The 16,648-nt window shown below is 38.1% G+C and overlaps 1 protein-coding gene across 8 annotated transcripts in view; it reads left to right on the plus strand.

Moving 5' to 3' along the window:
- The window catches only part of MBTD1 (mbt domain containing 1), a 78,838-nt gene that overhangs the window by 8,695 nt on the left and 53,495 nt on the right, over window positions 1-16,648 (plus strand). For 5 of the 8 annotated variants that reach the window (XR_009761294.1, XR_009761295.1, XM_061615987.1 and 2 more), the window contains exons 2-5: window positions 6,896-7,097; window positions 9,332-9,471; window positions 13,329-13,443; window positions 13,946-14,031. Coding sequence is in view for 6 of the 8 variants with exons in the window: in XM_061615987.1 (XP_061471971.1) it covers window positions 6,896-7,097; window positions 9,332-9,471; window positions 13,329-13,443; window positions 13,946-14,031 (543 nt within the window). In the remaining 2 variants the exon portion in view is untranslated. Of the gene's footprint in view, window positions 1-6,895; window positions 7,098-7,555; window positions 7,697-9,331; window positions 9,472-13,328; window positions 13,444-13,945; window positions 14,032-16,648 lie in introns of those variants that run through there. The other 3 variants (XM_061615988.1, XM_061615990.1, XM_061615991.1) reach the window with 2 other exon arrangements.

Genomic DNA, 16,648 nt, shown 5'->3' on the forward strand with positions numbered 1-16,648 from the left:
AATGTTATATCATTTGGCTTATGTTGTTTCTCAACAAAGTGTCTGACCAACGGAGCACCCATTCTTTGGTGTCTTAAATTACAAAGATGTTCCCCAATTCTGAGTTTTAATGGTCTCGATGTCTTCCCAACATAAATCCGATTGCAGGAACAAGAAATCAGATAAATGACTTCTACAGAAGTACAGGTAAAAAAATATTGGATTTGAATATGCTTTCCAGTGTTGGGATTGACAAATTTTTTTTTCTTTTGAGTAAACTTCCAGTATGAGCAGTGGCCACATGGATGGTGTCCTGTTGGCTTAGATGTATGAAAGATCATTGATTGACACTTGTTATTGTCTCTCCTTACATATTCTGTATGGATCAACCAGTCCTTGAGGTTTCTTGTTCTTTTAAATGCTACCAAGGGTCTTGTTGTTAGGCCTGGCATATCCTGGACCAAATGCCAATTGAAGCGAATATATGTTCGAAGTCTCTTCGTGATTGGATTGAATGGAAGGATGCATGCTGTGCAGTTCTGCACTGTTCTTTTTTGAGAACATAACAGAATGTCACTTTTACAGGCATTGGCTCTATTCATAGCTGTTCTCACCACCTTAACAGGATATCCTCTATCATAGAAATGTTGTGCTAAAGATTGAGATTCCTGGATGTAATCTAGGTTTCTTGAGCAATTGCGCTTTATTCTTAAGAATTGGCTATATGGTAAATTATTCTTGAGATGAGCAGGATAACTATCATACTTAAGAAAAGTGTTTCTATCAGTAGGTTTGTTATAAATGGTGTTAATTAAACTCTTTATGGATTTTTTGACTATGATATCCAAAAAATTGACCTGTTCAATACTGCAAGTTGTCTCAAAACTAAGATTGGAATCTTGAAAATCAATCCATTGAAAATAATCCCTCAGCTCATCATTTGTGCCTCGCCAAATCATAAATATATCATCTATATATCGTAGCCATAAGATTATATTTCTGCCATGTGGATTGTTAGCAAAAATGAATTGTTGTTCAAAATGTTGCATGTATAAATTGGCAACCTCTGGAGCCATGGGGCATCCCATGGCCACCCCCTTGGTCTGCCAAAATAACTTTTTGTTGAATGAAAAATAATTTCTCCGAAAAGCTATGTCGGCCAAGGATGTCAAAAAATGAGTTGGTGGATTCCGTACTTCTCGTTTCTGTAAAATATCAAAAATTATTTCCAGTTTCATCATCTTGTGGAATACTTGTATATAGAGATTTGACATCCATAGTGACCAGAATGTCTTCTGACTGGATCTTAATGGGACCTATTATTTGTAAGAAATGTGTTGAATCCCGCACATATGATCTCATAGAAGGAATAAAAGGTTTTAAAAAATAATCAAAAACTGAAACAATGGTTCCAGTATAGAATCATTGCCTGAAACTATGCGACAACCTGCATCCAGCTCCTCTTAGTTTGGCATAATGCAAGTTGGTTTGCACCGTAAGGCTGCAATCCAGTACACACTTACCTGAGAGTAAGTCCCATTGAACCCAGTGGAGCTTATTTATTTATTACATTTATATACCGCCCCAGGTCCGAAGCTCTCTGGGTGGTTTACAGCAATTAGAAACATTAAAAACAAATATACAAATTTTAAAACACAAAAAACAATTTAAAAACACAATTTAAAAAGTTGTAACACATAATCGTAAATAAATATTTCCTTAGTACAATCTTCACTTTCTTTTTCCTTTTCATTTTACCATGGGAAGAGTTATTGGTCAGCCTACAGCTTCATCATCCAGAAAACAAGCTTACATTTTGAGAAATTCATACTGTTTTCTTTGCTGGTTATCCCTTAATTCTGTCAGCTCATCTATCAATTTCAAGGCCACAAAACAAGCACTTTAAACTTTGCACTGCTTCACTGGTTCACATCATCTTGTATTTTATTGCACCAGTATGTAATAAAGAAGCTCCATTTTTCAACAAATTGATCATTAGTTTATCATCCTTCTCTAATTCTAACTAGGTGTGTCAATTTTATCATATAAACTGCTGAGTAGACATGTAATGGATTGCAGCCTAAGTTATGTAGCACCTTACCTGCACCTGAGGGAGTACAGTAAGGCCCCACTTTATGGTGTTCCACTTTACGGTGCTTCGTTCATGCGGCAGTTTTCAATCAGGGAAAGGCCCCGCTCTTACAGCGCTTGTTCCACTAATACGCCGTTTTTTTCCGTCGCGTGCCATTTTGATATCATTTTGATGTCATTTTTGCGTGACACGGCCCATTATAGTCTATGGGGCCCCACTTTACGGCGGGGGCCTGGTCCCTAACCCACCGTATTAGTGGGACCCTACTATAGTGTCTAACTTCCTTTCTCATATTTTAAAATTTCAAAACCATGCTGCTATGCAAATTTGCCACCTAAGATGAATAATATCTTGATGGGTGATCATTACAGAAATTCTAGGAATACTACTTTAAAATTATAGCAGAAATGGCAACACCGAAAATATACTATATATATATGCAAGCTATTGGGCTCTTCTATCCATGGTCCATGGATAGAAGTTATTAATTTTGAGAATATCCAAATATATAAATGTTTCAGGCTCTCCAGTTCCTGACAAATGTCACTGTGACTCTTGCTACTGATCTTTGTCTTTACTTTTCCTTCCTTACTCCATAAATTATGAATGAAGCTACTGTATGTGGATAAGGGTATGTGAAGTAATTTGAAAGATATGTTCATGTATAATAGCATATACAGTAAGTTTCTACAGGTTGCACTATGATCCCAGTAGTACATATGTGCAATGCAAATGTGTATGACTATACTTTACATTTTGCAATCCCTATCTTTTTCTGTTAATGATTTCAGGGTATTTCTAATTGGCATATGCAGTATAATCCCTCTAATTCAGAGAACCCGGAGGACAAACACTTGCCTGACATAAAGTATGTAGAGATATGGTGTGTGTGTGTGTGTGTGTGTTAATGAATAGTATTCCTTGTCCAAGAAGCACCACTACAGTGCTATATCTTCCTCCCTGATATGGATTAGGAGTCTCAGACGCCTTATCTTCTGTGGAACAGGGACTGACAATTATGGGATGGATTCAGAGATTGAGCAGAAATCCACTCAAGCATTAGAGCTTTTCTGGTATTTCCCCCTCACTACAGCTGTCTTTGTACTTGATATGCAATTCCTGATGGTGAAGGGACCTTCTGGAATGGAGTGTTATGGGGTATAAAGGACTGCAGTGTAATGGGAAAAGTAGGCATATTTGGTGGGGCTGCCTTACAGAAGCAGAACTGCCTTCTTGCTCATGCAAGATGTCTCTGGATTCAAGCCTAGGTCTTTCAAGTTACTTCCACCTGCAGATCTCCATGTGGCATCATGTGCTTTGAGTGATAGCTGAAATTCCAATGAGTAGCAGTGTTATTCCTTCTGTGGGCCATAAGGAAATTTTAAAAGATATTCTAATCCAGCCTTCCCCAATCTGATACCCTCCCAGAGAGTTTGGACTACAACTCCATTGAGCCCCATCAGGCATGGCAAATAGCCTAGGATCATGGAAATTGTCATCCAAAACATCTTGAAAGTATCAGGCTCGAGAAAGCTATTCAAAGCTGGTGGTAGTTGCTCATGAACAACATGCATTGATATAGGTCAGCAGTTCTAAATATATCAAGTGCGTGTATATATCACTTTGTCATAGAACGCTGTATTCTATCCATCTTGCAAGAATGTTCAAAAATGTTTTTGAGGTACTGAGTCATTCTAAATGGACTACCATATTCACTGTGGATTTTCTGTCTACCAAAGGTTAGGGAGAAATATCCAGGCTAAGGCAGTTCTAAACATCTTACTAAGGAGAAAATGACTAAACTCACTTGGACTTACTTCTGACTAAGCATGCTTAGGATTGTACTGGTTCTGTGTTTATTGGTGTAATTTCTACTTCAGAGTTGCCACTTTGGAAGCTTTTACATTTCACCTTTGCAAAAAATAACTTCAGCTGTTTTATGTTGTCACCTCACAACTATATGAACCCCTATGGCCCCCAAACTGGCCCAAGCAAGCTTCTGCTTGTCATCCTTTGAGCATCAGATCCCGATTCCAGATGCTTTAAGCAAGCACCTCTTAAACTTTGACTAGCCTGGCCTTCACTCTGGAGGACCAGTCTTGCCTTCCAAGGCAGAACTCATCACAACTCATCTAAATGAACAAGCTTGAAAAAGAAGCATTGCTGGGAGCAAAAGATATATGAAAATGTAATTCTGGCAAAACCTACCAGCTATATGAGAGTGAAAATATAAGACATTTGTTTAGAATTGGAAGATGCTTATTGATTTTTTTTGGTACAATAGAGCACATTCTTTAGGAGACAATAGAACCTTATTTGATATGCCGTAACTTACTAGTATTTTTCCTTTTTCATAAACATGAGTATGTAGTGATGGGAAACTATTGTTATTTCTGTTGCAGTTGCCAGATCATATAATTGTGTGTGCATTTTATGACCATGATTTTATTGTAGTACAGTATTCCTTTATTCTGTTGGGGGGGGGGGGGAAGCATTACATCTGTAGAAAGTTGGAGCTGAAACACTGGCCAGCCTCTTTCAGTTTCTCACTCTTGTCTTTCAATATTTCAAGTCAAACTATAGTGAACCAAAAGTGTCTGTTGGGGTTAAGATAAGCAGAATAAGAGGTTTGAGAACAAATACCCTGGAAGAAGTAGTAAAACATCTAGGCTACATTCTGGTACACCAGTTTCTGGAAACCAGCTGTTTCCCTTGGTGGTTGCCTCAGCCCTATACCCCACGCTGATCCAATATTAGGAGATCACAACTCCAAAAGTTTGGGGGAGGGGGTCCCCCTTCTGCTTAGTCTTCTCCATTCTCTCCAAGGAATTTCCATGAAATTTGTTTGTCCAGTTCCTTCCATAAGCCAGGACAGACACAAAGATAACTTCATCCTCTTCGTGTCATGTTGAATGGCAGAGGATTTCTCAAGGAGAAAAAATAATGGAATATGGCAAAAAAGTAGCAACACCTCCTCTGGAATACAGTGGATTGTTTTTTATGTTGTACCCTCAGATACTGCTGAAAAGTCTGGAACTGTTACTATTGGGAGACACTTTTTTTTTGCAAATGTCCGCCTCTATCTATTTGCTTAGTACTGGAAGATAGTATTGGATTATTTCTTTTCAACTCCATTGGGACAAACCTATTTTGTATCATAAGGATCTTCCTTGTCGGTTCGAACACTGGGTGAGATTGTCTGATCTATGGACTGTGGTGTCATGAGTATGTGGATGATAACTGAAATTGTTTTTTTCTTTTTCCAGCAGATTCAGGAATAGCAGTGAACCCTTAAAACAATAGTTTGAGTGTAGCTGCTTGAGAGTTAATTAATTAAAACAAAAGCCTGATGGGACAGAGATGGCTGTGTAGAAGAGAAGGTTTACTGTTTGGTGGGAAGTTATTAGAGAGTCTTCCTAGAGCATTTTGCTTATTTGTAAAATTATAAATATCTCTTTGTAAGTATCTTTGTTAATGTTTTAACATATAAAATGTGTAGCATAACATCTTATAAATAAAATGTGTAGCATGATTCATAGTATGCAGGGAGTGCCGCTTTAGTAAACGCATTATGAGAATGCACATGGTATCATGGATTGTCCAAATGCATAGTGCAAACCATTCACACAAAATCTAACGTTTGTAATGCTTGTTTCATTCTATCTCTGTCAGTTGCCATGGAAGTGTTTCTATGACAAATCATTAACTTTATGGAAATAATCTGCTTCAGACACTGAGAATATGTGAGAGAAATGTATGAAGGCTTAGTGGCTAGCAAAAGACAAAAAGGAACCTTAGAAGCTGCAAAGGACAGCAGTGATGCTTTCTGAGTGTGGTTTTTCTCTAGTTCTGGTGTGAAATGGGAATATATCACTTCTAGTCAGTTAACAGAGAAGCAGTGCTGTTTTCTGAAGTGAAAATGGTAGGTTAATGAGTTTAAGTCCCACCCCCAGTTTGTTACATGGGGTTGAATCCAGCTAACTCATTGCTCATGTGAAATGACTGCTGTGAGTGCTCTGCCCCAAAATCTGCTCCAGAGGGTTGGGGAAAAATCCAAAGCAAGGGGCTTATGGGTGGGGGAGGAGGTGAGAGAGGGGAAGTCATTTTCATGAGCACAGTGATTTAGTTGGATACAACTTACAGTTGTTTATATCAATTTAACTCAAATGTAGGTTTTTTTCCATGGAGGGGTATTCTCAAAATATTTTGAGGTGAAAGGCACCAGATAATATATGCTGCCTTCTGGTTGGCAAAAGTGGATAAACTGTTTACAAACTGTGTCAGGTGTACCAACAGGTTAAAAAAAACCTTATTATTGGGCCTGCAAAGAATATTGAGGATTTTTGCATATTTGTTAGGCTGATTATACCTCTAAATTCAGGACTGATGAATTCTTTAGAGAAGCTAGCAAAACATAGATTACTTATGTAGCTCATAAACATATGATAACATTAGGTTTACCTGTGTGTAAAGCCACTCTAAATGCTCCCTCTTTATTTCTACAGCAGGATATAAGTATAAAAATGAAAAATTGGTGTTGGGATATTGAACATAATTTTGTTGCTGTCTCCTCCTTAATATTGCTGTGTGTAATAGAAAGTCAATTAGCACAGTCCATTTTTATTTTTTTGTATGGCCTTGCTTCCATGTAACATCTGCAAATTGCATTTCATTTTGTTTATGTGTTAGTTGTTTCTGTAGTAACTTAGATTATGTAGTACATTTTTGTAAGACCACTACATGCAGACTCAGTAGAAACCTGTTAAAATGTGATATTGCTAAGATCTTTTTTCAGATGTTTTAATATTTTAGTTTTCTTTTTAGACTGAATATTCTTCAAGATCTGAAAGGAAGAGACGCGACTCATTCGGGATGTTTGATGGTTATGATAGTTGCAGTGAGGATACCAGTAGTAGCTCAAGCTCTGATGAGAGTGAAGAGGAAGTTACTCCCTTACCCTCAAACCTCCCAATTATCAAGAATAATGGACAGGTCTACACATATCCAGATGGCAAGTCTGGCATGGGTAAGTACAAGACTTAGTAGATTTTAAATGGTATGTTCAATCAAATGGCCCTTTCTTGATTTTATGCCTCTGAGGTGTATCTTTCTAGTTGGATGTTAAATGTTTGGATAAAGGGTAAAAGTTGGTGCACATGTGTGTATCTTTGTGTGAAGACAAAGCTTGTGTGCTTGACTGTTTCTTCTTGTAAGTAAACTGCATTTAAGGCACTTCTAATTCACCAAAGAAGCATTTGCTAGTCCTACCAAAGTGTATTCATTTGTTTTTACATACTTCACCATAATTACAGGCATATTTTTGATTCAAAAGATACCTTTAGGAAAAAGGTAAGCTGAACACACTTGAAAACAAATACTGCCGTGGATCCATAGTTCCCATGAGTTCACTCACAGAACACTCCCACTGGCAAAAGGGGAGGAGGTGAGTTTCACTGATTCCTCCATCTTGTAGCTCTTCTGTAGGACTTGTAGGATCCTCCAGAGCAGTGTGATATAAGGAGAAGGGGAAGCAAAAATTGCCTCCACCTCTTCCTTCAGTGCAAGCCTTCACTGAATCTCAGTCCCTTCCATTTGCAGAAGTGATACCCTGGATTCAGCCCATTGGTGAGCGGTCACTGTCTCTACCAAGGAAGCTAGACTATTCACCATTTCTGCTGGAATCTTCCTGAGCCATGTTCCATATTTTTTCTCTGTTATGTGTACATGCACTCAAAGTACACCAAGATTGATATGAAAGTGGTTCTAATCCCAGTTTGAAAGGAAAGGAGCAGGATAAGAGAAGCAAAGCAAGATTTGGGATGAGGGGAACTATTTTGTTTATTAAATCTAAATGGTGAGCTGCTAATACAGCTATTTAGAGATTTGTCTGTTTTTATGAAATTGAATGTTTTAAGGAACCCTTTCTAGTGCTGAATACTATTTATAGCATGCTTGTGGAAGTGGCCTCCCCCTGATTTTTTTATTTATTAAATTTATATCCCAGCCCAAGGTGTCAAACAAAAACACTAACACTCTAAAACATCATAAAAACAGACTTTAAAATAAATTAAAACATCTTTAAAAACATATTAAAACAAAATATCTTGGGGGGGGGATTCCATACAGCCCACCACATTCAGTATAGGCTCCTGACCCATGGGAGATACTTGTTGGAAAACTGCCGGGAAGGGGAGGAGCAGCAGGGAAGTCACCTTCTGCTAGTCTTCTTCTCTGGGTTGGATCCAAAGAAAAGCCCATTATGTCCAGAGCAGTAAATTCTTATGAAGATTTAAACTTCTGGACATGCCTTTTGCATGGCAGTTTATTCTCTCCAACAGATTTTGGAAGAGTGTATTTTACGAATTGGGACACACCACTGGTCAGTCTTTGCATCTAGAACCTAGAATGGCACTACTTTCTGTATTTGAGGAGGGTCAGGATGTCTCACACAAAGAACTTTTAAAAATGTTATTAGCAGCAGCAAGAATGATGATTATCAGAAGGTGGAAGGAATTGGGTAATAGTTTAAAATCAGAACAACATCAACAAATTTGTTCTATTGCATTAATGGAAAAATTGACACAAACATAAAAGACAGAAATAATTCAAGAAACACGGTGGACAAATTTCAGGCTGTTTGGTTCAGCTTTATTGCATATGTGGCTCAGAAAGAACATAATTGGCAGTCACCCTCCACACAGACTTCCCTGGAAAGACTATAAAAGATAACCCTAAAGGAAAAAGTAAACAATTACTAAATAAGTACAATCAACAAAAATTGCTGCTTTTGATACTACAGTAAAACTGATGCTTTTATCTGTTGTTTCTTTGTTATGTGCGGTTTTATACTATACTGAAATTTGTATACCAAAAATGAACTAAAACATTTTTTGGAAATAATGATTTTCCATGTAAAACTAAGAGAAGAAGGAAGACCAAGAAAGAAGGCAGTGTAGAATCTACATAGAATCTACTGAATCTATACTTCATAAAGGAGCCTTTCTTTCACATGCGCACACATACAGTCAGTCTCTCTCTCTTGTGGATACATGTGTGCACACGCGCGCGCGCACACACACACACACACACACACACACTGCTTTGCTAGGATATGGCTAAATTTTGTTAGTTAACATATAGTTTAGGTGGACTATCTTCTATGTCAACTACATAAAACCATGGCTGTGTGATACTAAAACCATGGTTACTTGACACTTTGTCATAGGTTTAATATATTCACTATCTTTCTTCCTTTATTAGCTACCTGCGAAATGTGTGGGATGGTTGGTGTCAGAGATGCCTTTTACTCTAAAACCAAGCGTTTCTGCAGTGTTTCCTGCTCAAGAAGTTACTCATCGAACTCTAAGAAGGCCAGCATTCTGGCCAGACTTCAGGTAACGGTACAGTCACAATTTTATTATCTTTATTATATAGATAAGCTTTAAAATGTATTTGTTTCAACTCAAATTCATGCTTTAAAAATAGCTGTTTTTAAGTAAAGTATAATTTTAGACTGGATTGGATGAAAGGTCAGCATCTGGTTTCTGCCAGCCACGTGCCTCCAACAAGCCCACAAGAAGGCATGAAGGCAACAGCCCTTCTCTGTTTATCACCACCATTAACTGCCTACTTAAAACTCATCTGTTCACCCAAACATTTCCTGGTTATTAATTCCTAACTTGTCGGTAGTGTCCAGTTGATTAAAATTTCCAGAGTGGTAGCTATATTAACCTCTTGCAGCAAAAATAAGAAACATTACCACATTTACTATGGCATAGATTCAAGCCCTCTTCATCAGATGTGTGAAGTGACAGATATTGTAAGATGGTATTTCAGTGACAACGAGATACCTTGGAAGGCAGCCTTGTACTTTCCTACAGACAGCCGCAAACCTAAAACAGCTGCTCACAGGCAACATCAAGCCACGTAACAGATACAAACACACAGACCAGACCCTGCAAGAGACCCAGATGCCAACTCTGCTCCCATGTTCGCTGTGGCAACACTATAATAGGTCTGATAATGGCATCCACAACATCAGAGGCTCATTCACTAGCTCATCTTCCATTATGATTTATAGCATTATCTGCCAGCAAAATCCCCTTTTGCATTCTACATAGGACAGGTAGGTAAGGCTCTATGCAAAGAATAACAATAAATGGATATCAGAAATGGTAATATCCATAAACCAATGGAAGAACACCTCAGTCTCTTGGGACACTCTGCAACTGACTTTAAGGTAGCCATTGTGAAGCAAAGGAACATCAAAAGGAAGACTACAAAGTGAAAGGGCTGAATTAGAATTCATCAAGAAGTTCAGTGCCATCAATTGTGAGTTAAATTTCAGCATGGAACAGTGTCCCTCTTGAGATATACAGCAGGTGTCCACTGTCTTTTCTGGAAACAATCTTAAGATTTAAAAACTATTTTTAGTTGTTTTTATCATGTGCTTATAAACTTCCTTGAGATGCATGTGGAAGGTGATTCATAAATTGATGACATAAAATAGGCAAAGGACATTTATTACACTACATGTGTTAGTTAGCTTACCATTGCCAGGATATCTCTGTCTATGATAGTTCATTATGAATGGTTTCCTGCCCCACTACAGGTATGAATTCAGTCATCTCAGCAATGCTGGGTAAACTATTATCTATCTGCTATCATAAAAAGGTGTGCCTGTATATATATTTAAGCTCTAGTTATCACAGTCTGTAATTTTGTATCTCAATGTCATTCACCTCTCACCTTTTTCCTTCATATACCTGCCAGCCAAAATTTTACTTTATGTGTCAGAAGTGGGCTTGAGACCACAAAAGTGTATGCCATAACAAAGTTGGTATTCTTTAAGATGCCACAAGAATATTCTGTTTATTGGCTACAGTAATTGAATTGTATTGTATCTTAATGTTTTATTATGTTTATATATTGTAAATGCTGCGAGATAATTTAGATAAAGAGCAGTGTGGAAATATTTAAATTTTAAAACCACACAATTTTAATAGCTATTTAACCCAGTGGTTGCTGCCACATCTTGGTAAACCTATTATGCATTGTGGGAAGAAGTACAAACTATGATTTGGAGGATCAGGAATGAGCATGTATACATGATTCCCTCTTCGTTTTGTGCAACCAACTTAATAGACAAGTTCTGGTTTGTCAAACCACAATTTGCCATGACATCGAAACCGGCAAACTGTGGTTTAAGTGACCTATCCAAACCAGGATCAAAACAGTTAATGGACAGATCCCTGATCCTCTATTCCAAACCATAGCTTGAAGGATTGGAGAACATGATGTTGGAATGCAGCCAGTGAGTTAATGTCTTCAGTGAGCTATCTACCACAGCTCTAAGATCTTCCCTGGATAGTCAATCATTTCAGACACAACTACCTCTGCAGTTTATACTGAATACAGGTATCTTATTTCTCAGAAAACTCTTCTGAGATAACTGCAAAAGAAATCAAAAGTTGCTATTTTGCTAAACCCTACATATGGTTATGAAAAGTAAATCCCATTAAATTCAGCTTCCTTCCAAATTAGTATTCATAGGGTTGGAGCCATGCAGTGCAATCTGACACATATCTACTCAAAAGTAACCCCCATTGAGTTCAATGCTACTTGTTCCCAGGTAAATGTGTAGGATTGTAGCCTTAGTCATACTGGGTTCTAAACAATGCCAACGTTCCACTTGTACAACAGACTTCATCTTGCGCAATGGAACTTCCCCCTCCTCTCCTCTTCCTTGCAACCATGGTGGACTCTCTGGAGCAGATTTTGGGGACATGCAGAGCAGGGAATGGGAAGTCCCATTATGTGAGTGGAGCACTGCTTGCACAGTGTTGTATACAACACTTTGTCGTGCTGAAAAATTAAAATCAACAGTTTTATGCAAAAAATAACAAATATCTAATTATTCCTATCCATTTCTACAATAAGATTTACCTGTATACATCCTCTTCTTTACAAACTGCTGCATTGGTACCACTCTGGATATACATCGGAAAACACTTTAAGCACAGAAATCGGATATAGTGATGAGATTAGACTGGAGGAGATTCATAGAATCATAGAAAAATAGAATAGTAGAGTTGGAAGGGGCCTATAAGGCCCTCAACTCCAACCCCCACCCCCTGCACAATGCAGGAATCCAAATCAAAGCATTCCCGACAGATGGTTGTCCAGCTGCCTCTTGAATGCCTCCAGTGTCAGAGAGCCCACTATGTCTCTAGGTAATTGGTTCCATTGTCGTATGGCTCTAACAGTTAGGAAGTTTTTCCTGATGTCCAGTCGAAATCTGGCTTCCAGCAACTTGAGCCCATTATTCCGTGTCCTGCACTCCTTAATTGCTAGTGTCACATCCACTCCATTACATAGTGGGTGTAAAAGTTGCTGTAAAGCTCAGTAGTCCAAATACCTTGGAAGAATAAGGTTTATGCTGGAGTTATTATGTGATGTTTGTAATGTACATTTTTACAAAATGTATGTAATGCTGGCCTTGAAAGAATGATTGTACAATGAATTTGGCTGCCAAGGGCCAGTTGCACCTGCAATGATAGGTATCCTTCTTAACAGCATTTTCATCTGAGAGCACTTATTAAGCTTGAAAGATCATGACTAATTCCATAGCTGTTTCCCAAATCCTAGTTCAAGAGTTTTCAATAATTCAAGTTGGGTGTTACTTATAATGTTAGGCTATTCTAAAGAAGGAGGTAATCACAAGGATGGATTTTTTGCATATTAAAGCTTAGAAATTGTAATCCCCATTTTTGTTAGTTTTTGAGATCTCAAAGAAAATAAAAAAGGAAATACCATCCCCTGACAAACTACAGTTCTTTTTTGAAACAAATAATATTGCCCATGTTTTGTGCTGGAGTTCACATCAGTTTTGTAGCAAGTGGGAAGCATGCATCTTTCCCATTTATGGTACTGCGTTACTACCACTTGGTTGTAATTTCTTTAAACACTTAAAATGAATTCAAATTAATGGTAAAAAAGCAGCTGGCTAGACTGTGCCAAATTGATGTACCCAGAAACTTAGGAAAATGCTTAATCATTTTTAAGTTTCTCTGCTTACCAGAAGACTTTACTGGATTTCTTTTTACACTGTGGATTTGTTTTAAAAATGCTTTCTGATAAATTCTGTTTGTAAAGCTGCAGTGTTTCATTTTGTGCAGTAGATTTTTAGAAACAATACTTCTAAAAAAACTTCTGATGTGAGTTTGAAAAGGACCTTATTTAGCTCTTGTTGTTCTAGGGAAAACCTCCAACAAAGAAGGCTAAAGTGCTACAAAAACAACCTTTAGTTGCTAAATTAGCTGCATATGCTCAATACCAAGCAACGGTACAGAACCAATCAAAGACTAAAACAGGTAACATGAATGTTAAGAGTCTCTGAAGAATTATTGGGATAATCTCCAGTTTTTGAATTGTGGGGAATAATTTTAAGAAGAATTATGGTGTTGTTTTTTTTAAAAAAACCCAGTGCATTTCTGATATATCCAAATGAAGAAAAGGAAAATTTGCTGATATTGTGTGTGTGTGTGTGGGGGGGGTGTCCTTCATCTCAAGCTGAGTGCATTGGTTGGGGTGAACCTATGAAACATCCTGAGAGGCTTGGCTGTCAATTGCTATCTGTTTCTGGCATATGTTAATTAGTTTTGGTCAAAATCTATATTCTTGTAAAAATAGATTAATTTGCCAGAGGATCTTCAGCATAATCCTCCTATTCATCAGCACAGTCCCTTGAAGTCTTGCTTATAGCCTTGCCTTTCTGTGTTCTGCCCCCCAAAAAACAGCTGGAAATGCATGTCTAAGTATTAAATATGTAGAGAAAATTATGTGCACCTTGTTAAATTAAACAACTCTTTCTAGCGTCTGTTCCAGTGGAAGGTTTCAATTGGGGCAACTACATCAATAGCAATAGTTTCACAGCCGCTCCTGTTAACTGTTTTAAACATGTGAGTATATTGTCTTTGCTCTTACCAGTTTTACTAAACAGCTATGAAATAATTACAATACAGAATTTACTAACATGCTGCTCAAGTATGCTTTTGAACTCTCACACCCACTGAGAGTTTTCTCCTTCCACCTGCAGCCCACGCACTCCTCCAAATCTGCTCCCGATGCCAACCCTCAAAGCAAATTTTGGGTACATAGGAGAATGCAGAGGGAGAATCTGTTTTCTGGCAGACAGGCACAGTTGAATTTTATCCTATGGCTTTCCCCCCAGTTCTTAAGCATATAGATCTAAAGACTGTTCTAAAGCAGTGGCATGCTATCCAGTTTAAGCAGTGGCTGTCAGAGTTGGTGTGACAAGTTTCAAAGAAAGTTTTGGATGTGGTTCTTGCTTGTGTGTCAGTGTATATGTTATGGCAAGAAACTATCTTAAAATCCTGTGGATCTTGATAAGCAGCCAAGTTAACTGAAATCCAATTTATTGGTTTGTCAAGTTTCGGTGGAGACCTCTGCTCAGCCCAATCAAACAATGTACTTCAAAAGTGCCTGCAGATTTCCTGTGAACGAAATGGAGCTCTGCATTAGCTCCCCTTAGACGTAGCTGGAATTCAGAACAAGCATGTTTTTCAGGTTGATTTTGCAAGTAGGAACATGTTGTATAAGCTACATTGTCATTAGTAAAGTGCATTGTAATCAAAGCTACATAATGATATTAAGGTAGTTCCTTTCCATTAACAGAGTGCAAGAATAAAATTGCTTTAGTATAGGAGTCCAGAACCTGTGGCTCTCCAGGTGTTGTTGAACTTCAACTCTCATCAGCCTGAGCCAGCATGGCCAATGGCCAAGGATGATGAAAGTTATACTGTAGTTCTTTGACATCTGAAAGGCCAAAGGTTCCCCGCATAATGCTTTAGTAGAAATTGGTTCTTTCAGCACACTGTAGCTGTTAGATCAGGAGAAGCAAATATGATAACAGTAACTCTGGCTAGATTCTTTGTGTCCCTTTTTTCAAGGAAGAATGACCAAAGCAAGACCAAATGCTGGATCTTTTTTGCCTTTTAGTACTTTATAATTGCCACCTGCTTGTTTTCTTTGTCTCTGTTCTACTCATTCTCCCTGTCTCATGCATTGTCTTTGACTTGAGTTATGTTGAGAGAGAGAACAGGCCAAAATCAGCAAGCAGGGAGGGTGTGACTGCAGCAAAGGGATAAATGATCTCTATCAGCAAGTAAAGATGATTTCCTTCAACCAAAGGAACCTGTGTGGCATGTGTGTATGAGAGAGGATGGTTGTCTTCCTGAGACGACTGGTTACCCCTGTTGAACTGGTTAGCTTTGATTCTCAACTTAAACTTTTCAAAAAATGTTGAAACAATTCATGTATTCTGGGGACTATGTAATTGTCTTTAACACTGCAATCCTACACATGCTTAATTTGAAGTAAGGCCCATTAAACATAGTGGGAATTATTTCTCTGTAAAACATGCATAGGATTAAGCTGAAGATCTCATATAAATAAATTAAAAACCACTAGTTTTCATAATCAGTTTTTATTATATGCAAGGCACAAAAAAGCTAGTGCGAGCTTTAGGAGAGCAGCTTTAATCTTGGGAAAGATTTCCTTTTTAAAAAGTTATACTTGCCAATGGGCAATATTCTGTCAGTGCAAGGATTACTGCTAGTGCAACAGGACTTCCTCCTTACCTTCCCTGCTATGCACCATGTGGCTTCCCCAAATTTGCTCAAGAGGGGTGTGGGAACCTCTAGAACAGGATGGAGTCCCATCGCACATTACGCAGGGTCTTACGTAGCACTGAATTGGATACAACCCATTTATTTTGGAGGGGCAACCTGCCATTGAAGGATGCCACCTAGATTATTCACTTCAGGTCTCAACTGTATTAAGGGAGGCACTAACTGTACATTATATTTCTATTCCACTTTTCAGTTCAACTTTCAAAGTAACTTAACACTAAAACATGCAAAAAGCTCTACCACTAATATAACAAATAGCCATAAAAGCTGTAACAGCAGAAGCATGATTTTTAAAGAGTATCTATTAAAATGTCTAGAAAATAACGTTTAGGCTCTATGTGGAAACAACTTTAACTTTAAGAATGTAGAGAGCATTCTTCACTTGAGCATCCTCACCAAGAAGGTTCTCTAAGGAAAGCTGGGTATGTTTAGCCAGAAGAGGAGAAGATTAGGCAGTTGTGAGGGGGGCAGCATGATGACGCTCTTCAAATGTCTGAAGAACTGTCACTCAGAAGAGGCCAAAGATCTGTTCTCTGCTTCTCAGAGGGCATGACTAGATCTAATGAGCATAGATTACATAGATTAAATTAAGGAGTAGAGAATTTTGGAATTCTCTCCAAACAACTGTTTGAATTTTAAGTAAGGGTGCCTCTAACTAATCTGATTTAAACACAATGAGAAGACTTGTTTTTCTTCCACAGTTGACTTCACTAAACATTAGGAATATTATGAGAAACATCTTAATGAAGACAAGTTCAAGAATGCAGCCAGTTACCTAGTTGGGGTGAGCAGGCTTGCTCCCACTGGAGAACTTTACAGAGAGGCTGGAGAGCCATCTGTTGGATTAGCTATAGCTCCTCATTGG

Source organism: Rhineura floridana, chromosome 3, assembly GCF_030035675.1.
Source record: "Rhineura floridana isolate rRhiFlo1 chromosome 3, rRhiFlo1.hap2, whole genome shotgun sequence".
NCBI classification, from domain to species: domain Eukaryota; kingdom Metazoa; phylum Chordata; class Lepidosauria; order Squamata; family Rhineuridae; genus Rhineura; species Rhineura floridana.